The sequence below is a fragment of the Calonectris borealis genome, chromosome 1 (genome assembly GCF_964195595.1).
Source record: "Calonectris borealis chromosome 1, bCalBor7.hap1.2, whole genome shotgun sequence".
Lineage (NCBI taxonomy): Eukaryota > Metazoa > Chordata > Aves > Procellariiformes > Procellariidae > Calonectris > Calonectris borealis.
The window spans coordinates 38,430,373-38,455,660 of record NC_134312.1 but is presented as its reverse complement, the minus strand read 5'-3'; the positions used below and the strand labels follow the sequence as shown (position 1 = coordinate 38,455,660).

The following is a 25,288-nucleotide window of genomic DNA, read 5'->3' as shown; positions in this document are numbered from 1 at the left end:
TAGCTGCCAATCTCTCCCCAGCAGTCTCCCTTACATGGAAATTTTCTACGTGGCTTTCTCTAAAAACCAATACCGCTCATCACCACAGAGAGGAGCCATCTCCCTTTCATAAAATTGGATATTACACAGTCCCATGAGTTATCCTTCAAGCAACTTCAAATAACATCCTCAGCACACAGAAGTCTATGCATATGTCAACAGAATAAAAGCACTCTTTAAAAATGCACCTTTGATCACACAGATTGTGTCATGATGGTATGTACAGCAGCCTTATGAATAGACAAGAAAACCTCAGCCTTTTATCCAAAAATAGTTTAAAAAAAATTGAAGCATGAAGAAATTCTGATACTGCACAAAAAACATAAAAGAAAGGCTCATACACTGTACTAGTAACATTAACCATCCTAAAACCAAAGAACTTTTATGCAGTTGAAAAAAAAATTAACAGAACATCTAATTCACACCAAAATAAAATTCCATCAAGTAAAACAGAAATTCCTAAGTCTTCCCTAGTCAGACATGTACTTTCATTTTTATGAATAGCAGTGAGAAGACACTACAGCAAATAAGGAAAGAGTATTTGTCTTTAAATCTTCTTTGAACTGACAGTACAAGCAGATGAGTTAATACTGAATGTCAATGACAAAAAGTGAGAGAGCAAAGAAAACTATTCTGTCCTAACAGCAATACGTTTGATCCAAATATAAAGATTATTTGACTTTAAACCACTGCCCAAGCTGGATGAATTTAACAAATACTTTCATTTAAATTTCTGTAATACCATTTTCTTAAAACAAATCTTCACTTGGTTAGGCTATCATTAAGTATGTTGATTAGCAAAAAATATAACTTTACACAAAATTTTCTGCCACTATTTAATAACCAGGATTATATGTACATCTCCCTGTATTTAGGTAATTACAGGGATAAAAACATTTATTCAGGACTCTTTTTCTTTCTTACAAGAGAAAACGTCCAAAGACAAACTTTTTTTCAATGAAAAACATTACTTGGAATCTGTGTGAGCCAAATTCCGATTTGCATTCCAGTGCAGTTTAAAAACGCACAAACATAGCATTTTTAATTAGCTAAATATATTTACACTGAACATGCGGCAAAAGCATCTGCACCTTTAGGAATCCTAAAGCTATTTTTCAACTCATGAACAAAAGAAGTATTAATTCTAGCTAAATATATTACTTTAAAACCTGCTTTGATTATTTCCCTTCTCTTTAATTCTCTCTCAAATGTCCAGAATGTGAAGGTGTCTCTTGCACCTCTTTTAATTGACTGAAAATACTTATTAAACCTTAAATTTTTTTCAATCCACATTTCCCAGCGCTAAATGCACTCGAAAGATGAAAATACTCATCCTATACCCGCCAGCTGGACTTGCAGCAAACAGTAACCATGCAAAACCTTTCCACACAGCAAAAAGTACTTACCTTTGGGGAAAAAACAGAAACACTTTCTCCTGCTCTGTTACAGTGAGCAAATGACAGGGCTAATATTGGAGTTATCTCCAGGGTCAGCTCATGCGGCCTCGGCCGTCAGCCACCTGCGGGCAGGGGCAATGCTGCCTGCCTGCTGACGCCAGGGCTGGCGGCAGCCCCAAGGCCCTGCGCAGAGCCCCCCCAGCCGCACGCACCAGGGCTGGCGGCAGCCCCACGGCCCTGCGCAGAGCCCCCCCAGCCGCACGCGCCAGGGCTGGCGGCAGCCCCGCGGCCCTGCGCAGAGCCCCCCCCAGCCGCACGCGCCAGGGCTGGCGGCAGCCCCGCGGCCCTGCGCAGAGCCCCCCCAGCCGCACGCGCCAGGGCTGCCCGTGCCCGCGCAGCTGGCTCACAGGGTAGGCACACCGCTTGGTTCAGCTCATCTGGTTTGCAGGGTCACAGGGGGAACAATGCAGCTGCCAAGTTCATTCTCCTCTTCCCTCAACCTTTTGCTAGTCTCAAGGCTTTGTAGTTCAGCTTCCCAACTGGATCAATACTCTAAGATAAATGTGGACGTGTTCTTTGCATAATCTGTTCTTAAAAGTGATATCTGTTCCACTTCCTTCAGCAGAGGCAGCAGCTCAGCACCCGCAGGCAGCCCCCTCCTGCTGAAACCTGCTGTAAGGAATTTCATTCCGCCTTGCCCCAAAATGCAGTTTGTTTCTGTCCTACTTGGACTCACGCTCCAAAAAAAGGAAATCCTACAATGAAAACATCGGGAGTCCCTCTTTCCCCTCTTGGTCCTGACATTTCACACCACTCTCACTAACACATTAGAAATTCCTCAGCGACTCAGCCATGCCCCCGCAGCATCCTCGGTCCCCTCCCATGGTTCCCTTCGGCGCATCTCAGTGCTCAGCGTGCAAGCCTTCAGCACCCCTTATCAAAATAAAACGACAAGGGACGTACGAGTTCTATGTCCACCTTAAGGATTTTTGAAACAATGATTACTGGTTAGAATTCTGATATATTTGTTCGGTATGTTATTTTTATAGCATTAGTACATATGCAGAGAAAGATTCTCATCCTCTTATGTTTATATGTGTATTTAAATATAGATATTCACAGATAGAACTTATCTGGACGTTTGGAAATTTTATGTAGAAAAATAAGAAAATTAATAAACCGTAAGTTATGATCAATTAAGCCCATCTGCAAATTTCGCTATTTGTAACCCAATACAAAGAAAGCCACACACACCACAGATTATCAGGTTGGAAATAGGCTGACTGCCCAGATGACGTTCCATGGCAGTATATTTGAGGGATTTTTTTAAGAAACAACAGAGTTAATAATCTGAAGTAGCTGCAGTGGCTAATTTCAAACCATTGAAATCTGTTGCACAGACCTTCCTCCGCACACAAATTGTCAGTGGAGCACGACAGTCACTTGGATCTGTAATGAACTATCTTGTCAACGAAGCTGCTGAAGCTGCATTTTTTTTGAGAGCGCGCTTTATCAAAATCTATCAAGCTTTCATTCTCACTCTTAGGAACTCACTTCAGGTGCTTCAGCTGGATAAATATGAGACTGACTATCAGAAATTAGGCACACTAATGTTGAATCACTATATTCCTGGATGATGGAGCTATCTTGTGTGTCTGCAATCTTTGTCTGAAGTTGCTCTTCCTCCTCTGACAGGTTAGGAAATTTATCCTACAGTGTTTGGGAAACAAGCTGGGGCAATCACTCAGCAAACAGCAAGCACCCTGGAGGATTTCTGAAAGGCTTTTGCCTTTCCAAAAGCTCAGAAGTAAGCTGACAATGTCCATTTTTAAAAAGGGAGAAAAGAGCAACTACATGGCCATAAGCCTACCTTCAACACCCAGAAAGCTTTTGAAACAAATTACTAAACAATCCATAAATAGGCAACTGAAAATTAGAAAGCAACAAGCCGTCAAGATAGTCTTGCCAAAATCTAACCCCATCAATCAACGCACTTTTCTTCTTTCCTTCTATTCTACAGGCAGGAGGAAAGCAGTAAATCCAACAGATCTCAAATATAAAATACTTTTTGACAGAGCAAACTGGAAAAGCACCTTCCTTCTGGATCAAGGTCCTATAACATGGGTGCAGAGCTGCTTAAAAAAACCACACTCGTTCAGTGCTTCTCCTACTGACTAGGGTCAAAACCCAGCAAGTAGTCTTACTAAAACTGCAGAGACACCAACCTGCAAGGAGTGTGAAGCACTCTAAAGAGCTAGGCAGAACTCAAGTTGGTCTTAATAAATTGCAGAAATGGTCAAAAATCAGTAAGATTAAATTCAATACAGGCAAGTACAAAGAACCACATTTGGACTTTAAAAGAAATCCTCAAATGCACAAAACCAAAAGGAAGAATACCAGACCAGCAGCAGTACTGCAGAAAAGGATGTCAAGGTTACAGTGACAATAAATTGAGCCAACAGTGTGAAACTATTAAAAAAAAAAAAAAGCAAATGAAAAGCCAGAGTTTATTAAAAAGAGAAGCATAATACATAATAGCAGGGGCTGTGAAGGAAATCTGCTCTTCTCAGCAGCAGTGAGGTATCAGCTGGAATACCCTGCTGGTTTGGGGTGTAGGACAGAGACAACTGAGGAAAGTCCAGAAGAGAAATAAAAAAAGAGTGGTTCAGAAAACCAAATCACTGCAAAAATTTTTTAAGAACTTGTTTATTCTACAAGAGTGACTGTGGAGATGGGATAATGCTCTGAAAACCTGCATCTTGTCTTAAATAGCATTACATCACTCAGCTATTACACTGGCTATATTACTGTCATAGTTATTACTTGACTGTCGTTAGATAAAAATGCACTCCTCTGTAATTCCCATGTAACAGAGCAACAAAAAATGCTTTTTTTCCCCCAGACAGCTACCGTATTTCACGTCTTAAAGGACTTCACGGGCAGAGTCTTAGGGTCTTGCAAAGTATCTGTTGTAATCCTTGCCAGTGTGGTTCAACAGCCGCTAAAATAGTCTGGTACAACACAGCACCTCTCTCAAGTTCAGAAGCAAGTAGCAAAGTTGCCTTGTGGTTTTGGATGAGCGATACCAGGTAGAAGATTAAAAACCAGCAGCATCCAGTGGGTCCCTTCCCGAGTGAGCCACTAATTTGCTATGGAAGTCAGTGGAGATCTTGTCCCTTACGTGTGCTTGCTTTTAAGTACAGAACTAGTACAAATTCGACTCGAACTGGGTGTAAGCTGTGACTGCTCGTCATCAAGACACACAAGGAGGGATCTGCATTGGTTTTATGTTTAATAGCAAGCTTCCCCCCAGCAGCAGGATGGTGACAATCTGACCCAGGTGGCAAAGCCTGCTTGTACAATGTTAACCATTTTCTTAGCCGATTTGAGCAAGTACAGTAACTTCACATCAAACCAACGCTTGCTTTTGAACCAGCTGCAGGAAAGCCAAGGCCAGACTCACTATGCTGTCAAACACCTGCTGTATGAACTGAAAGGGACATCCATGAGGCTCTCACCCCAGTCAACCCACCGCACAGGTCCTCGAAGTGGTTAAAATCACCTACACTCCCCGTGCGTGCAGCTGGAGGCACAGCCTCGCCTGCGGATTTCCCCGAGAACCACACACCAGGGAACAGAGAGGAACAAGAACGGGGCAATCCCTCAGCCAGACTGAACACTTTCTGGGCTGTTTTCTTTTGGCGACGACTGGCACAGATCACTTCCCCAGGAAGCTGCTAAGGTTCCTTGTGTTGATTTTTTTTTTTCCATTTTCATTGTGCGGTCAGAATGAACGCAGTGGTATTTGGCAGCTACTTTCCATCAGCGTTATTGTTATTGCCTGGTAGTAGGGATTTGTTTTCCATCAGGTGAAACGCAAAGGCGTTGTCCCTGTTTGGAAGAACACAGAGTTAAAGAGACCACTGGGGAAATATTTCCAAATGCCATGCACGACGTTACTCTTAAGATTTCTTGGATGTGGTAACACTTCCCAACAAAACAATGCGTTAGCACACTATGTACGTTTTGCTAAGCTGCTGCCCACATTTCAAAGAAATCATTAATCCCGATGTTCAGATGCTACTGAAAGGAACGAGCGAACTGGGGAGCTCTGCAGAAGTCCCGTCCTTAGACTTTGTCTGTGCAACACTCAAAAGCTGAATCATGTTTAAATGCAAAACCTACTGGAAAGATAATTTCCACTGCTCAGCCTAAATAAAGAAGTACTTATGCTATTAATCATATTACAAAACAATGCTAAACTATAACTTAAGTCTGTGAATACAGTGAAACCGTGTTAGCACCTTATAAGTTTAAGCATTGTTCTTGCCTATTTTGGGCTAGTATCGTTCAATTCCTCAGGTCTTAAAGTCCTTACTGAGAAAAGCCTCTTTATTCCCAGTACCAGTTGCTAGATTGTGTGGTTTTCAGATAATGCTATTGGAATTGAGGTTGTTAAATGAGAACCAGAAGGCTGGAGCTAAGCAGATAAATTATAATTTCCAATTACCTCACCATAAATGGGTTCCAAAGAATTCTTCTACCCTATTTTCAGACAAAACATAAGGATCACCATCTTCACAGATTAAGGACACAAAAATCCCCCTTAAAACCCAGAACGACATTCTTCATCTTCTGGTAGAAGTTAATGATGCAATACGTGCTCCCTTCCTTTTCTTAAGTGGTTGGTTGGAAATTACTTTTAAAACACTGCTAGTTGGTTATACATTCACAAATGTCCACAGAGGACTTAAATCTTTAGTTTTGTGCTTTTTTTTTTAAGCTAGTACATATTAATAGTTTACTGAGAACCTAAGATCCTTCTGAGGCAAACGAAGTATCCGAAAAGATAATAATACAATCCTACAGAAGCGACAAGAGTGAGGGAAGGGAAAGTTAACCTGTAGCCACTTCTTACTCTATGAGACACTAAAAAAAAATGCCCCAAAAGCTGGCAGGTTTTTTGTTGTTGTGTTTTAAAGACCTCTGGCTTGTGTAGAGAAAGTAGCGTCTAAATAACGCCATGTATGGACACGGTAATTCCAGAGCAAGAAACACCCTATTTCCTGCCTTGGAGTCTGTTCCAAAATAAGCATACCAACTTCAGAGTTACTCAGGGAAAGATAAATCCATACCCAACTTCATTCTACAGTAATTCCTAAACACACCTTCATAAATACACCAGGCATTTGAGGGTCCATTTTTCTGGAGGCCTTTTGGCTAAAGGAACCCTTAAACAAATCAGGGCTAGACCAAGCTATAATTAGGCTGATAGTTTATCCCACTTTCCCACCAGCTAAAGCCTCCACAGCTTAAGTTCATAGCCTGGGTGCTCCTGAAACTGCAGCTTTTAAATGAAAAAAGAAAAAGAATAGAAAGGGGAAAAAAGGGTCATATTCCCTACCTGTAATATAGGGAATATAACTAATATAACTAATATAATGTTGCGTGTAGCTTAAGAGTTGCTGTGTAATGAGGACACACTCACTTGAATTATGCAGCTCAACACAGCTATCTCAAAATTGGATGGCTTTACTGCATCGCTGGCTTGTAGCAATGCCAGTCAGATGCAGACAGGCAGACTTCTTAACCTTCTGGCTGAGAAGATTAAATCCTTAACAGAGCGATCTCTTCTCTCCCCTTTCTCCCTCCTATTCCCCCCGTTACTCTTAAAATAAGTAACAAAGGAACCTTTAACAATCCACCTAAAAGGGAAATTTTCTAGCATTTCTAATGTAATAAATAGGCTGGACCTCCAGTGATACAGAAACTAGTATCCTCTTACAAAGCTGACAAAATGTGAGTAGGTAAACAAGATCCTCCCACACCTTCATAAATATCAGGGCAAAGGACCAAATATCTTCCTTATGTGCAAGTTTCCCTTATCAAACAGCTGTCAGGAATTCTTATGGCATGTACAAACATAAAAACCTGTATTAACCAAATCCCTGTGAAAGCGTATAACCACCACCACTCGGAAAAATAAGCAAGGTCATTCAGTCAAAAGATTTTATTTTTGTCTAGGATCAACTGCTTTATATGGCTTTGCTACCGAATATAGAAGCATTACCCCATGTACAAAGGCACTATTTTTAAAGATTGTACTTTTGGGGGAAAAATATAATTCTTTTTTCCTCCTGAAAGATCTTTTCCAATGTGTATTATAAAGATCCAAGGAACATCGCACAGGAAAAGGACTACCCAACCACATTCTGGACTGAACTATATATGGCTTAACTCCACTAACTTTAGTGGTTTTGAGAAATCAGTGCAGAACTTTATTAAAAAAAAAAAAAAATCTTCTTTCACCGCGGAATTCTAGGACTATTTAGTTACTCTGGTTAAGCTATTTACCATACTTAATTCCCCACATAAATTTTAAAAGACAATTAAGAAATACTGTTCTAAAATAAGCCATGTGTACAAGAAGTCAGGCGATTCTTTTAGAAACTATGAGCAAACGTCTGATTAAGATGACAAGCCACATGGAAACTACTTCCAGAATCAGACTTAAAGGGCACTGTTACCAACCAAATTTGGCAGACAAGGGATCATGACGAACTGCAAAGGCATGCAGCAGTGCAATAAAAAGTTGGGAATCATCAAATAAGACGGCAAGCGCTTGTGTCAATTCAGCGAGGGCAAGAACGTAAACAGGACAAATCCTAAGCATTAAACGCTGGATTCAGATGAATGGCACTGTGCCATAGTGGGAGTGGAGATGGCTCTTCCATTTACAGACCGCTTGCCATAAACAAGCCGTTATCGGCAAGGCAAAGTATCTGCCTATTGCACATATCTCATTCGGACATCTATCTTTCAAGTGAGCACCGTTTCAGAATCATTTTAATAGTAACAACGGGAAGCTTAAACAAGAAAGAAGTAAAAGCATGACATATATAATGCAGGGCTCTATACTGTCCTAAAAGCTATGTTTTAAGATCAGAACTCTTACAAAGATCTGACGTTTATCACTGGATAACAGTAGACATCTAGCCTTATCTGTAGATACCCATTGCTAGATTTGGTATTTTTAATACATGATTAGCCCTATTTAAGAACACCGCGCCTTCAGACAGTCTTTATACTAAGGCGACGGTGACTGGCATTTCAGCTCAAGCAGAAAAGCCAGCATTTATAGCAAATTTGTCAAATATTACAGGAAGCTTAATTGAGTCTCATTTCTATTTCCAGGAATATTAAGATGCACCAATTACAGCTACATTAACTTGGAAAGGGGACAGTAAGAAATAAATTATACTTTATTCTTTGCATCGACTGTATTTGTCAGTAGCGCACCACAAAACACACCCAGCGAACAAGCACACTGAGCTCCCTTAGAAAAATTCTGACAGCATTTATGAAGTTTAAGCTCCTTTTTTGACCAACGAAGCACAATTTACCAAGCAGGCGACCGCAGCAGAACTGAACTAACTACGCACTCGGTCAAGCACTGCCTCACCAAGCCAACTATTTTGCTGTATATCCCAGAAACTATTTACCTCGTTTCTGAGTCAGAAGCAGCAGCTACAGCAAAGGACACCCGGGTCTGCGCGCCGTGTCCGTGGGTTCAGGCGCTGCGGCGGCCACAGGGACGTCACGGCAGCACGGCCGGGATGAAGGGCGGGCAAACCCTCTCAGGGGCTCGCTCTGTGAAGCGGGGATCAACCCGAGCACCGACCCCAGCCCCCCGCTCTCCGCCGCCGGCAGGGCCCGGGGGGGTCGCCCTCAGCGGGGTCCCCCTCAGCGGCGACCCGCTCCTCGCCCGCCGCCCGGCGGCCGCCCCGCCACCCTCCGCCACAGCCCCGGCAGGTGCGGCCCGGCCCCCCGCGCCGCCGGGGCCGCTCCTCCCCTCGCCCCCGCCGCAGCCCCCGGCCCGCCCTTCCCGCTGCGCGGAGGCAGGGGACCGGCGGGGAGGCGGAGGGCCAGCTGCCCTACCTGCGGCTCCTGCGGCGGCCGCCAGCGCCAGGCAGAGCGCGGAGAGGAGCGGCGGCGGCGCAGCGCGCATGAGGAGAGGCCCGAGGGAGCGAGCGAGCGAGCGGCCCCAGCCCCCCCGCCCCCCGGGATCGCAGTGACGGGCCCGCCGCCCGGCGAGCATGACGGGAAATTCCTGGGCACCGGCGGCCAACGCCAAATATGAACATAGAGCCGGGGAGACACCCGCCGCCCGCCCCGGCACGGCAGAGCGGATAGGCGGCCGCCCCTGGCGCCGCTGCAGGCGGGCGGCCTGCACCCAGGCAGCCGGCGGGGAGGGCCGGGACTCCGTCCCGTCCCGCCGGTGCAGCGCGCCCGGAGCTCGCTGTCCTTTAATTTAAAGGGTGCGCTTCGAGGAGGCCAACCGAGCGGCTTTTCGCCTGTTTAAAAACCATGCTCCTGCTGTTGCGAAGGGGGCGGCGGAGAGCAGGGAGCCAGAGGGCACAGCAGGCGAGAGCAGGCAGCCCCGCCGCGGCCCTGACCTACCTGCGCGGCGGCCCCCGCCGCTCTGCGGGGCGCCATGGCTGTGGCCCACCGCGGCTCCGGCCCACGGCTCCCACTTGCGGCCGGAAGCCGACTGACTGATGAACTTCATCACGGGCAGCGAAACGAAGACAGCTCTTAATGCCCACCTTGCATATCTTCAAAAACAAAAAAAGGGAAGGGAGAACAGAATTACAGCGAAATTCTCCCTCCTCCCGCTCCCCTTCCACAAGGAAGAGCTAAAAGTGAGCTGGGCAAATGCGTGTAAATAATGGACTTACCCTGCTTTGGTACTCCTCTACCCCACAACCCTTCAATACAAATTGTCACTGAAATAATTTTAAAACACAATGAATGTAATGACAGAAAAAAAGCCTGTATTTTCTGTCAGTCTATCAAAATCCCTTTGAGGACTTACTTCTATCTCAAAATACAAGAAATAAGCTGAAAACACAAGGCTATGACTCTTTACCTCTGTCATTTCACAGGTCAGACAACATGGCCTCCCCTGGACTTAGAAATTAAGGTAATGCCTCTGCACTCCCCATGTAGAAAGCTGACAGACATTTAAGAGAAGTTCCGTTGTGTATTTCAGCTCACAGTAATACCTGTTCAGCTTCGCATCCTAACACGCATTAGAAGTTAGGTGGCTATGATGAATTAATCTCCCCCCTCACCCCCCAGATGAAAAAAGTATTCAAGTCAAAGAGACATCGAAATATCTAGAAGGTGAGACACATATAAAAATCCCTAATAAACCTTTAATTCGAGTTTGTTTTGGGGTTTTTTGTTTGTTTTTACAGGACAGGGTGACAAATTACAGCAAACATCTGATTATTCTCAAATGTTCAGGTATTATACACATTCCCATCTGTCTTGCAGGAAGGGATATTGGTCAACTTAACAGTTTAAGGTAAAATAAGCTGCGTAATAGTACATATTACAATAATAAAATGTACAGTGTTTACAAGAAATATATTTTAGAAGCAAGATAGATGCATTTGCATCAAGGCGACCTTTTAAAATGCCACAACTATTTTTACATTCACTCTTGCAACGGGTCACAAGATGGGGTCACTAAGGTCAGGTTAACAAATCACTATGATGCACATCAAATACAACAAAATTAGTTTATATACATATATATAATACATATACATGTATATTATACATATACATATATGTATATAGTAAAACTCATCAAAATCTACCAGACCTGGCACAATCTACTTACCCATCAAAAATATGTACTTGTCCTTGGTAAGTAGAATTCTGCATGGCTGATTATATATTATATATACTCATTCATTAGCATCTGAGACATAAAACTGAGGATTTAAAATTTTTCGGTTAACAAACTCTCCAATAATAAACATGGTGCCCACAAAAGCACAAAGGTAAGGCACAGTAGGATTTTCTGTTGCAGAATAGTGTGCATCATGTTTACTTAACCATAAGAAAAACGTGCATTATTTGTGCAAGTTCATGCTGCAAATCCATCATATCTACAAAGTAAAGTGAGTTTCAGTAAAATTTGTGGGACTGGTGTGCTTCCAGTCTCACCGCCTACAGGATGTTCAGCTGGATAATTAGATAAAATTGTGGTAGGAGTGGGGATTAGTAAAGCCAATAATCTTAGATTTGCAACTAAGATTCTCAGCAACAATTTTGTACTTCTAGGTAAAAGTAAATTTACAAGCTTGGAATCCCAAGATTTACTGTCAGCTGTACTTCTAGTTTGCATCAGCCAAAATTGTTGCAAGGAAGTATGTACCTTTTAAAATTTTAACAGGTAACTGGTTCATTAAAACAAGTTACAATGTATTGGGAAATTCACTTAATCCCAATGGTATTTTGTCACAGCCCTGGCAATTGTAATAATAAATACAGCTTTTCACAAAATATTTTTCCAGTATCTGCCAATTGCTTCTTTATTGCTCACAAATTTGAATTCATTACAATTGGTATCAGACCTTTCACACAAAATCAGTCAGGTATTTTAATATAAAACCTATAAAAGATATTTAACCTGTATCTAACACTTTAAGGTATTTGGCCTTCGTCATGGTACAGCCAAAACCATATAAAACATTAGGTTCTGAATAAAATAGGAAGCTTATTCACTGCTTCAATGCAGACATCCTCACAGAACATAACCATTTTTGCCATCACCAGCATTTACATTTATATACAAAACCTAGTACATCCGCATTCAGTTTCGTTTTCCCTCACACTTATATGCAACCACTAACGCCAGATTAACTTTCCCCATACCCTAGCTGCAGAAAAAGATTCTTATACAGCAACAAAAAACTAATATTGACTGAAAAGGAAATTTTTTTAACTTATTCACCATCAGGAACTGTAGGTTGTTTGTTACAAAATACCCACAAGATTATTTCACAGGAAACTATGGAAATACAGGAAGTCGTCTTTTTTCCATGCTTTTGTATTATCAAAAACACTTCTTGGTGCAAAAATACAGTCACCACATCTGCAAATGTATAATGAATTCAGTATTCCTCATGCAAAACTTAAATGCATTGGTTTTCTATAGCCCCGGAAAACTTCCTGAAGCGATTTTTTTCTTTTTCTTTTTTGTCAGCTCAGTATTACTGCCTCATTGCTAAGTCCCTTTGGAAACAAGATTTCTGGAACGTTCAAACTTTTATTTAATTCATTAAAGTATTACATACAAAAAGCACTAAAAAAGGAAGACGGCAGCCAAACAGGAAAAATCCTGTTGCAAGTAACAGTCCTAGCAGTTGTAGAAAGTCTTCTCAGGAACTTCCCTGAGAATTAGTTGTGCCTGTCCGAAGACGCAGATGTGACATAGAGTTCATGTGTTTGTTTGATGGCTTCAGTGGAGTGTTACAAGTAAGAGCCTGGGGAAAACGATGATGATACCGATCTAGTCGCAGGTATTTTACCGTTACCAGCTTTCCTAAGAGGCAAAGAAATAGGAAAAAAGAAACCTTCTAGTTCAGTATTATTACATTTTGCTTCAGGACATAATACACACAAACACATCATTACACTGAAATTCGTTTACCAGGTGATGAGTACTAAAAAGATCCAGTTTTTGTTACAGCTTAATACTTCAGGTATAAAACATTTCACCATTTGGGAGAACTCTGACTGCACCCATCTTCTGTCATTTCTACCCATGTTTTGTTATAAACCCCCATTCCTTACCATCAAACCAAGAGCCATGTAATGCCTTGAAAGCCTTTCCAGCATACTCTGGAGAGAGACACTTGACATATACACAACCCTGCATTAAGAAAGAGAGGTTTTTGTTGTTGGTTTTTTGGTTGGTTGTTTGTTTTAAAGTCCAACAGACAAGGATAAACAAAGCATTAAGATGCTACTGGAAAGACACTCACCTCACGTGAATTTTTGTCAACAGCAATATGAACAATTCCATCATTATCACTGCATTTCTCCAAGATTGCTTCTTGAATTGCTAAATGCCAGTGATCACCTATTTCCCTATGCAAACAATGAAAGATTTAATTAAGCACATCATTTTTTCAACATTCACAACAATCTCATCCTTCCCCACTGAGTCTGGTTTCTCTGTAACTTGATACAATTTTCTGTTAAATGCCTTTGGGACACATTTAGTAGTTTAGCTATTGAGTATTCTGTAAATTGGGTCCTACAGTCCACTTTAGAAAATTCAACTCTAAGAATCAAAAGGAATATCTGTATTTGGGAGGGTTTGTCCTCTGCTTCCCACAGCCTGCCATCACCTTCCTGACTGAAATGGCAAGTAGTCATAAACTCATCTTCCCACACCTGCTCAGATGGGCTGGCTGCTGTTCCAAGGAGAAGGCCACTCCCAGGCTGTTCCTACTGCAGTGGAAGAAGAGCAGGGGAAGACAACAGCGTAAAGGCCTCTGCCCCTTTGCTGTATCACCTCTACCAGCAGTCACAGAAGCAACATTACACATCAGGCTTCAGCTGGCTGAAGGAGCTTTTTAGCTATTCGGACACTGTTCATCACTGAAACAGCTATTTGCTATCCCAAACAAAGCATCAAATTGCATTCATCCCATAGGGTACTGATAGAACATGCCAATCAAGATCCAGAAATATAAGTTTTTAAAATCAGATTCCAATTTTGGGGGCTTTTCACAAAAAATATTTTATTGTCAGGACTAATCAATCTTTAGGTACATCATTAGAGAAAACAGAAGTCTATGTATTTTTGTGAAGGTACTACAGGAACAATCTGGTCCTTACAAAATAAATCTAAGCAGAGGGAAAACAATTTCAACAGCCTTAATACACCTTTAAGCTTGCCTCAATAGTCTTTACACAAAAAACAATGAACTTACTCTCTCAATAATACTATCAAGAGCTTTGGACAGGTTTAAAGAGTTTTCTCTACATAAGGCCAAGATTCTTGAAATATTTGATCTATCTTCCTCTTTATTCATGAAAAAAAATGTGGTGGAGGATGGAATGTACATAGGGAAGTTAATTGGTCAGAGATGTTACCTAAATCTGTCAAGCAGGACAATAACACAACACTTGAGGGACTCTGGCAACATGGAATGTCAGATTTGCTTCTGTCATTTGACCTTGATTGGTTAGAGGATCAGACTTTCCAGTTGATGCCCCTTACACAGGCAGATCATACATAAACAAGCAAACAAAAGTGGGAGAGGGACACAAGGGTGCAAAGAAGATCCAAATGAAGGTCCTACTGGGAGAGAGACTTTCCAGTGGAAAACACCTAAAATTTAAAACCCTGCAAAAGTTAGGAGAAGATGCACCCTACTCAGGTTGGAAGAAAAAAGTGTTTTCCTTTTACTAGATAGCTCAAAATGAAAGACATACAGGTCTCCTTCCCCTTCTCTAACAGTGTAAACAACAGTACTTTCTAAATAACATGCTGTGCTCAGGATGTTAGGGAAATAAAGTAATTCCAAGTTGCAAAAGCTGGGACCTTTAAAGATCCCCTCCAACCCAAACTATTCTGTGATTCTATGAAATCTTGACTTTGGTGCATTCCCTCCCAGCCAGGCCTCATGTCCAGATTTTCTTGAGAAGCATGCTGTTGTCAGCAGAAAGCCAGCTACCATAAGAGACCATATTGTTAAGAGTAGGCAATCATCTTTTCTGCTGTGCATTCTTCCCAAATACTGAAGTCACTGCATTACTCCCAAGTGCTCATCTCCTGTTTGCAAATCAAGCAGAAGTACATTCTCAGTCTAGTCTGCTTTTTGTGTTCTGCAGACCTGGGACATGAAACATCATGAGTTATCAACTAACTTGGATTTCCCATAATGAAATAGGCTCCCACCAGGCATGACTTGCCATTCCCTGATCCTCCACACGTATGTTCCTTAGCTGTCAATATGAGTCTTGCAGGACTGCTACCCATGCTTTACGAACCATTCTTTTTACTGACTTAGTGGTAGATGCAGAAACGCTAAAATGGGCTTATCCAAATGATGCTTAGACTCCTATTTTAAAAAACAGGTTTGTGTCTGGCATAGTAAATGCCTAGAACATACACCCAAGTTGTCTGTTGCTGTGGTCTGAGGGTTCACAATGTCCAGGTAAGTTTTCTGACTTTTGTCAGTAGAAAGATGATTATTTACTCTGTTAGCCTTGATAAATACAAATTAACTGGTATATTCCCGAGATGATTCTTGAGTTAAAAGAAAAAGACCTCTGTTATGGATGGCTGCTTTTACCAGCTACTGACATATTGTTGAAAAGTACTTAGTCATTTATTCTTAATATACAATAGTTTGACTTAAAGAGCAGCTAAAACCTAGTTTTGTTAAAAATACCTTGCACCTATGGCAAATATCAAAATAGCATTTGCCAATATAATCACAGACATTGGTACATTCTGTGTTTCAGGTGGTCAGTGAAGGCATTCATCCCTTTCAGATCTGGGGTAAGAACATAAACCTCCTTCCTCTTTTGATACAAGCAGTTAGATAAAGTAGTTTGTCTTGCACTGAGGATTTTAGGTTTTTGGGCGTTTTAAGATTATTCAAAGGGTGTGATAAAAAGTACTTCCTTAATCAGCAGTCCTCTGCAAGACAGCTCATGGAAGAGGAATGGGCTGGGGCACGCAATGTGAAATTGAATGAAGTATCCCACTACAACTATAATCCAGCAGTCCAGTAACAGAGCTAGGTCAACTTCCAAAAGAAAAGGTCTACAAAAAGTGAATGTATTGGAAGGTGCACTGTTCAAAATAGCTGACTGGATACAGACACTATAAAGAAGTGTCAAAAGAGAACAACTCCTAGTCGATAATTTTTTTTTTTTTTAATGCACTTGCTGGGCATAGACTGGGTCAGTACTGAAAAACACTGAAGTTTACAGCGAAGATACAGCCTATAAAGGGAGATTGTTCTGACAAAAATAACATCTCAGATACTAGTTTCATTAACAGTAGACTTTTTGAACAGCTAACATTTTGAAACAAGAAAATAACCAATACAGTATACTAATAAATATTACAGTGAAGCTTAAGGAAAGGATTTATTTCAGTGCTACTCAGACTAACCAATATAGCTCATGAAATCTCCTTTGTAGCAAGGACAATAAGGACATTGATCTCGCCCAAAATTCTCAGCAAATCTCATTTTTTATTTCATCCTCCTATAGGAGGATCAATTTGCCTCACAAACAACGCCTAAAATTTCAGTCTTGCTCACCCTACTGCAACCTGAAAGTTATGAAAGAAGCCACAGTTGGGGGTCTCTGCCCACGACGGTCATTAAGTCTTAAAGCCATTGAGAAAAACAGTTTTTAGAGTACTTCTCTATGCTAGGGATAACACTGTCCTCAGCTAAATTAGCTAACAGCTTTCCAGTTAATAAGGCAAGGAACTAAAGTAATTAGTGTGGCTAGAAACAGAAGTGACACAGAGCTGAAGAAATATATCCAAACGTTGCAATCACTTGTCTATGCTCTGGTGTCGCCTCCTACTTCCTGTTATTCCCTATTCTAATCAATAGCTTTTATTTTCCATTCAACTTCTCATATTCTTCAGTCTCAATTAGCATCTCACTTTTACTCTGTAAGACAGTATAGCATCTTCATTTTTCCCTTATGTAAGCACATCAGGGAATAAATTACTTCAGAGGAGTTCTTGGAGTCCTGTATCTCTTCGCGCTGGACAAACCAGGTTTCAAAGATTAGAAAGCATTAGCTGGCATAACCTACGTGTTAGTCCCCAACTCCTAACATGATCTAGTCCACAGCCAACAGGGATATAACAGGATAGTGGATGAAGCTTTAAAAGACTACAAAAAAATTAATTATTCTTCCTCAACTCTTGGCACATGAAACAAGGCTTGCTACTTATTCATACACGGTACATAATTTAGAATTACATCTGAGCATTAGAAGCCAGTACTCTGCACTAATTTGTTTACAACCTTCCCAGTACAAAAATCCATTTGCTTCAAAAGTAGCCAGTCACACTACCATAAAGTAATAAATGATTTAAATTCAGCCTTTTAAATGCAAACTGGGCAAGCTCTAGAACAGTCGAAATACTCCAGAATACTTAACAATACTTCAGAAACTTACAGTCTTTTGTTAGGCCATAAGTCTCCCCTGTCAGCTAATATAATTGAACATTTACAAAATTAATTAATGAAGAAAGATCCGTTATCACTCCAAGTAGTTTGACTACACTCTTCAAGAAGTGACCCAAAGACACAAAGCAAGACAATGAAGGACAGAAGACAGACAGTAAGATTATTTATGTCTTCTCATAGATGTTAAGAGGAACATTTTTTTTTTTACAACCCATTTGTTTAAGGTATTCATGTTTACTCACTTCTTCCAAACCCCTCTCAGAGGAAAGAAACGGACCCCTTCCAAAAGAATACAGAAATACAGATAGATAACTGGGTTTACTTACATAACTGGATCAAACATATTGCGAATCTTTAGACATGGTGTCAAGCTGTTTGGTGGTGAATTTCTTCTATCTAGATGAAATGCTACAAAGAAAAATAAATTTAATAGTATTTATTGACAGGCATAATACCATCTAGTTAACAAGTGTCAACTTTATACATTAATACCTTTCTGGTTTTACTCAAAAGAGTACTTTCCTTCATATATGAAAAAGCTTCAAGCAAATTAAGTCTTCTACTGCACTGAAGAAAATGTACCATACTTAACTGAATTCTTCAGATTTACAACTTCTACATTTAAAAAGATAATCCAGTCTCTTATATCCAGGCCACAATACATGGAAGGAATTCAGGATATTTTAAAAAACACCATATAGCTGAAGAGAAAGTATTTGCATTACATCTCCATGAAAAGACAAATATTCTTAACATGTGGAGCAAATTTTCTGGAGCTGCAGATTAACCATTCAGTTTTAACTGCCTGATGAATTTTCATTTCTTCTACTTTTGGGCAATTTACTGCCCATGTGACTAAGAAATAGGGAGACGCTTAGATGGATGTTGTGTTGCATCTTTATTGCAGTAACAACTGTCAAAAAGCACTCTACAAGGATGGAGTTTTTGTAACCCTAAACGGTCTATGCCCATGATCAGAAGCTTGCAAAAATCTGAAATTCAATACACCAGAGGATAAAACAGACGTAAGAAGAAAAATGGAAATTAAAAAGTAACAGAGCAACTATTTCAAAGCTGAACAATCCCATGAAATACATTCTGAAGCTTTAAAATAAGTATTAGCTTCTCTAAGGTTCACAAGTTCTGCTTGTGGGAGTCGCAACAGAAGATTGCACCACAAGAAAAGGAATAAAGGAGCCCTTCAGATTCAGGTAAAGTAGTTCCATGCTTTGAGAAGGGCCAACAAAGCAGCAACAGAAATGGAAGGGGATAACCTGCTAAAACAACTTCCAAGGCTTGAAGGAAGTTTTACTTTGAAGACTTGAGATGAGCAGATTCAAGAGTTTAAACGTAAGATTAAAAATCTCAACAAGACAAAGTGATGTTCCAAACTGATGCTAATGCTTCTCCTTTGCAATCCCTACTTTAGAAAAGTTTGACAGATTCAAGATGTTACGTTCCGAGTGTTAGAAGTCTCAGTTTTGGGCAGATGACACTACAGGTCTGTGCTTCTTACTGCTGACCTTTTAAAATAAAATCTTGCAAGTATATCCAAAATACATGAACACTGCTACTCTTCTGTATGTCACCAAAACAAAAACTGTGTCACATAGAAGAAATTCAGTCCTGTGGAAGACAGTGCATGTGAAAGACAAGCACTAACCAAGAGAAAATTCACTGCCTGAAGATATGGCATAGACAAACTAGCTCCTTATGTAAATTTCTGAGGCAAAAAAAATACAATTACCAACTAGAAATTAGAAAAGGTGGCCTCCAAATCTAGTATAGAACCTACCGTAAGTTCCCCAAATAACTAAAAATGTTGTTCTTAGAATATATACACACACAGTCCAAGTCACCAACACCTGTAACAATTGTCTGGTTTTTCTTGGGAATAGATTTCTAAATATGCTGGTGACACTGCATCTATCTCTGAGCTGCCTATAGTTTAAGGACAAGTCCTTTTTCAATAGCACATGGTTTTGTAAAGTTTTTTGCCCTTGATTAAAAATTATACATAGGGTATACAATAAAAACTTTACAGAACTAAGCAACATTGAAAAATAAATGGACTTACCTTACTCATGTGGGTTGGCTCCAGCAGATCAAGGGGGAGTGAAATGTCACCAGCATATTGTACACTGGGGCACCATACCATACTGGAGAAGGTGATCTGGGGTGGCCTAGTCATGGACCTGGACCTGAAAAGGTGTGGGGTTGAGGAAATTATGTGCTGATTGTTAATAGCTAGGTTTATTCAGCACATGGTTTTAATCCAAGGATAAAGAATGGTGAGGTTATTTGCAGAGACGCTAGGCCCACAGGATCAACATTTCTGCAAGCTGTTTATGAACTCCAAAAAAACCATACTGTTGTTTAAGGCAGCAGCTACAGCATTGAGCTATGCAAAAGTAACTAAATAGGGAATTCATGCTTTAGTGTAGATACCTACAAAAACCAAGCTTTGCCTGCCCCAGTTTCTAATAATCTTGACATCCTTTTGATTGGAAGACCTCAGGTGCTTGCAGAGATGACTTCAGCCAGAGCACACCACCAGCACAAAACTAATCTGCTACCAACTTAATGTAACATCATACTAGCAGAGCAAGCATGCCCAGGGCAGTGCAGCATATGAAAATAAAGATGAATTCTGCTTTTTCTCAAAAATGTTTCAAAGTCATGGTAAATTAAAAGGAAGTTTTGCAACTTAGGTGGAGCTTTTTATGTATAAGGAAAAAAATGGCCACAGAAATCAGTGAGGTACAAAATTAATGCTAGCACAGTAATAAGCATTAAAATGTATGCCAGAAATGGGACCAAAAGGGGAGGCTAGGGAAGACACAGGCAAGTTAAAAATAATGCTGTATCTACACAGCAAAATTCAAAATAGCATAGTTAACAGATGTCTCTTGAACTTCATTACATATCTATAACAATCAATTCTCCCCCTCCCCTCAAAAGAGTAAGTTTAAGTGACAAACCTATTCAAATTACAGTACTGATTATTTGAAAATTTACACTGGTGTGGAGCATATAAAATATTCTCTTCATAATAAGGGCATAAGCAGACATTCTTGTGGGACAACAGTCTAAGCTACACCATAATTAACTAAGCACCTCACATGCCACTTCTTTTCCTAAATAGGTCTCAACAGTAAGACTTACAAGATGAGGGTAAAAAGGTGGAGATGAAACAGGAAAACAGTTTACTTTGTGCAGTAAGTCACTGACAAGAAAATTTTTAGGACTCTCATAAATTCCCACTGGGGACTAGTGAGTCCCCTTCAAGAAAAGGAAGCCACTTTGTATTTCAATCATAATGTACTTTATTACCTTAAACTCTATATGACTGTATTGCAGATTCAAAGAACGGCAGCAACTAAAAGCCTGTGCCTTCAACCACCTCTTTATCACTGTGACTGGAATATGTCTATGATGGAAGAAGTGGCTCTTGCACAGACTTCAAAATTAACTTCTAAGAAATTGTAGTACAGCTTTCTATACCTCTTGAATTACTACTGTATTATTGCTAAAGGGATTCCCCAGTATCACCACCATGGGTTGTAAGACAGCCCAACAGATCTTTAGATATGGATTTGATGCACCTGATAAGGTTGAAGACTTGCACCAAATACAGGTAACCATGTTTCTGAAGAACAGATTTATTCATGTTAAGCCACAGATCACTGTAATTTATCAAGTACTAACTCTTCTTATCAAAGGCAAAAATAAAGAGATAAAACATTTAGTTGAAAATGTTGAAGTTATGCACTTTCACACAACATGAGGTACTTCAGCAAACAGGAAAGATACTGAAATCAAAATACTAATAAATGTTATTATGAGAGGAAGTTGAGCTATAGAAGACCAGCATGGGATGGATACAGCATTTTACAACAAGTATAAAATACACAGTTTTCTTGCAATAGTTAAGAATAGAGCACTTTTTTTTTGTTAGCATGGAGAGAGGATTATATTCTCACAAGTCGGGAAGGAGGGGTGTCATTCACACAAGGTAACAGGTTATCTTCCATGCTGCAGGATGAAATATCACCCTAGATGTGGTACTTCAGAGAACCTCTTTATCTCATCTCCAGAGCTGTCAAGGAACTTTAGCTGTTGTTGTTAGCTTAGCTACATTGGAGCTCTGCCTACCTATTTTTCTTTAGAGCTCCAGTTACCAAAGGCATGATAGGACAGTACTATCTATTCTGCCAAAAGCAAACTGAACACACTAGAAATCAATTTTTTTGCCCACTGATTTAATTAAATTATACTTTGGCATGATCAAGGTTGTTTTTCAACTGACAATTCTCTTGTCAACTGTTTCCAAAACATCATTCATATTTGTCCATCATCCTACAATGAGCTTACCTACCCATTCTTTTTTTTTTTTTTGACAGATACATCTACCATATCCAGTAGATAATATTTCAAAGGAAGTACACCAGACTTTATTCTGACCCAGTAAAAAAAAAAAATCCCAAACTGTCTGTCAAAACACAGACTACATCCTGAAGAACTGGATAAAATGCCACAGTGATGCTTGAACTCTAGATGCTTACAGACAGTAGAGTCTAGATCTTCACGCATACTATAGGTTCTGTATTTAAAATGCATGCTGTCATCTACCAATATCCTAGTACACACTGACAGGTCAAAAGGCTTTCTTCAATTGCACATACTCTAGGTATTGTGCTCTGCTACAGAGCACTACCAGATCTCAGAAGGTTAAAAAAAATTGTGACTCTGAAATTTATTCACAAGATTAAAAACCAAGAATTCACTCTGATTTTATATGTACTGAGTTTGTTCAGGACCTAGCAGTCTTGAAGAGTATTTAGATTTATGAACTTCTATATTCAAACATCAAAACTGGAGGATGAACTCAATTCCACTTGATTTATCCTTCAAAAGTGAAGAAAGCGAGGCATACATATAAAATTCCTAACAGGGAAGAAACAGCTGTGGTAAAAGTATGAGACTTATATAACGGAACTATTTCCAACAGTCATATGAAAACAAGGAACGCAAAGTAGAAAGAGCCTTTGCATGTGAAAATTGCCTTTGCCTGCTGACTACCAAGATATACAGAGCCCAAATGACCTATGTCATTTCAGCCACCCCTATTTCCATGCCCTTCTCTTAGAGCCGAAGTATACAATTTCAATTCTTCAAAGATCTTTGCTGAACTACAAACATAACAAGAAAACTAGGAAAATTGCTATTAAAAGAACTGAAACAGGGTAGATCTTAATATATCCTATTCAATAGAAAGCATAGAGTCTGAAGTACATACTCTAGGCAACATAGAGCTAAAAGCCACAGCTGAGAAAGTTATTCTGTCCACACTCACAATATGCTAAAGTAGGTATCAGATGCTCAAATTCAGATGATACCTAACAATAGCTACTACAGTAGCAGTCTTTCTAGGAAGTTTTGGAACCTATGTTCTGTTGAGAATCTTGAATGTATATTCCATGTAGCAAAGCAGCACCTGAGCTATCGCACACTGAGAAGTCTTCCAGATGAAGGAAGATCCAGTCCAATTTCTAATACAGGACAGAATGTTATGGAGTGATTTATATTGCAGTCAAACAGGACAAGAAAAACTGAGAGCAAATGAGTAGTAAATGAGAAATTCCAGAACTGGAGTGTCATATTTCATAGCCTGTATTGAACAATAAACTACATAGAAGATTCAGCTTTATAATATACATAGCTTGCAGAAGCTACGTTCAATTTAAGTGTTTGAAAATTGATCATGACAGTATTTCAGAGACAGATCAGAGACAACTGTTGACAAAACCCACCATTTCTGCACTGCACCTAAAGCACTTGCACATCCCTAAAGGACAATGTCCAGGAAGAAAAGGCTCTGCAACTTTCATAATAAAGTTACTATTCACATCTTACTAAAATTCTGAGAAACTGAAATCATGTAATATAGTTGCCACAGCAAAATGCCATGTTACTACTACTACAAGACAATGACTGCAGAAAGTCAAGCCTGCAGTAGTATTCACAAGGTACTTAAAAAAAGCAATCCTCATTTCCAATCAATGATTTGAAATGAGAAATGTAATGCTAAAACCAGTAGCATAACTTTGAGAAGTATATAATGATATCCCAACGAAACATTTTGCATAGACAAGCAAGAAATGTGTCCCAAGACTACTAAGACCCTCATCAGATAACATGCCACGTATCTGCAAATGCCTCAAAATATTTGGCTTTTGAAGTTGACAGAGAGAATTGTTCGGTCTTGCTTTGAACTTACAGAAAAGCAAAATTTAAATCCCAAGGGCTGAAAGCATACATAGAACTTATGAAAACATGCAAGTGGCCTGGGACAAAACCAGAGTGTTAGCAGTACTTTTACTGGGGCGATCAAGCTTGCTACAGCATAAATGTTCCAGGCCACAAAGAAGCTCTGTGTCTTTGGAAAGGAAATAATCACATTGGAAGGACCTACTTTAAACTGTACCCTCTTTTATAGGAAACAATAAAAACATTGTTTCTTACAAATAAAAATGTATACTAGTAAAAAGCAAAACACAGTTTAACTAATGCAAGTAGTAACGGGCTTCTAAGACCAAAATTAGCATACTCCAGAAGAACATAGATGAGAGTGCAGTTGCTTGCCAGTGGGAATTTTGATTTTGTTAAAGCGGGGCTAGGAAGGGCAGAAAGTCAGTTTGTTTTTTAACTAGGCTTTTTTCAGCATCTAGTTCAATGCCATAGAAGTAATGCACAATACAATCTTGACAACATAGGATTTAAAAAGCTGAACTAAAAACTGGAGAAGCAACCACTCCCTCCTTCCTCACCATCAAAATAAGCCGGTCAGTTTATAAACTAGGATTCTGCACAGCATTTATTTCAGTCCCACTGGAGGGATACTAAATACAGCTTACGTTCTTCTGTAATGCTAAGACAGACCCTTTAAAAGAGTCACAACATTTAAACAACTGGCAATTAAGATTTCACTTTAAACATTTACCTTCACACTCAGACATTGATAGAAATGACCATTATTTTTTATTGCAACACAGAATTCAAATCTTATAGCTTCAATTTTTCATTGACAAAAAAAAAAACCACCCCCAAAACTGAAGCTTAACATGAAGAGAGACAGGAAGAAAAAGAAGTAGAAAAGATGACCACTGCAGACAGACAACTGCAAACCCACTGGATTCTTGCCACTTGGCTTCACGATAAAGCTGAAAAGTGATAGACCACTGCAAAATCCATGTATGACAACAGCCGCCTCTATTAAAGCAAATGCTTTGCTGCACCACAGAGCTTGAAATACAAATGCAGCGTAGAAAACATTTATGACAGAAAGGAAGCACTACTAGGAGATATTCAAAATCCATGTTCTGCCGATCAAGGAGTCTTTTGTCCCAGCAGTTTCCCTTTCAAAATAAACACCTCTTCCTCCAAACTCTGCCTTTAGGTATCTGACTGTAGCAGTAGGAAACTCACGTCTACAAGCTCTGATCTACCTGCTGTCAGATACAACCAATTACATCCAGTAAGTATAAGGCATGTCAGAATTTGACCAACTAAAGAGGTTTTTTTTTTTTAAATTCATTAAAAGGTACAAGCAACTCATTTTGGCTACATGCCCTTTGCTGTATTTCTGCAGAAGCTGTAACAGAAAAGCTCATTTAGCTTGAAAACAAGGCAGACACTGAATGCACAGAAAAAGTAAGTCTATTGAACAACAAGATAATAGAGAAATAGCAGTGACAGTTCATAACAAGACTTAGAGGTGTGAGAGAAAACAAGTCTTTCATGTTCAAGCAA

At 40.0% G+C, this 25,288-nt stretch overlaps 2 protein-coding genes across 4 annotated transcripts in view; both read right to left on the bottom strand.

The window, feature by feature from the left end:
* MSRB3 (methionine sulfoxide reductase B3) overlaps positions 1-9,580 on the bottom strand; it is an 85,669-nt gene extending 76,089 nt beyond the window's left edge. Inside the window, 2 exon segments of the mRNA XM_075149115.1 lie at positions 9,375-9,458; positions 9,461-9,580. Of these exon segments, the coding sequence (XP_075005216.1) occupies positions 9,375-9,458; positions 9,461-9,580 (204 nt within the window).
* A 1,054-nt stretch (positions 9,581-10,634) lies between these two features.
* The window catches only part of LEMD3 (LEM domain containing 3), a 50,579-nt gene continuing 35,925 nt past the window's right edge, over positions 10,635-25,288 (bottom strand). For 2 of the 3 annotated variants that reach the window (XM_075149085.1, XM_075149096.1), the window contains 4 exons: positions 17,803-17,884; positions 13,280-13,385; positions 13,089-13,167; positions 10,635-12,837 (listed from right to left, as the gene is read on the bottom strand). In XM_075149085.1, the coding sequence (XP_075005186.1) occupies positions 12,674-12,837; positions 13,089-13,167; positions 13,280-13,385; positions 17,803-17,884 (431 nt within the window). In that variant the 3' untranslated portion in view covers positions 10,635-12,673. Of the gene's footprint in view, positions 12,838-13,088; positions 13,168-13,279; positions 13,386-17,802; positions 17,885-19,553; positions 19,678-25,288 lie in introns of all 3 variants that reach the window. The other variant, XR_012673495.1, reaches the window with a different exon arrangement.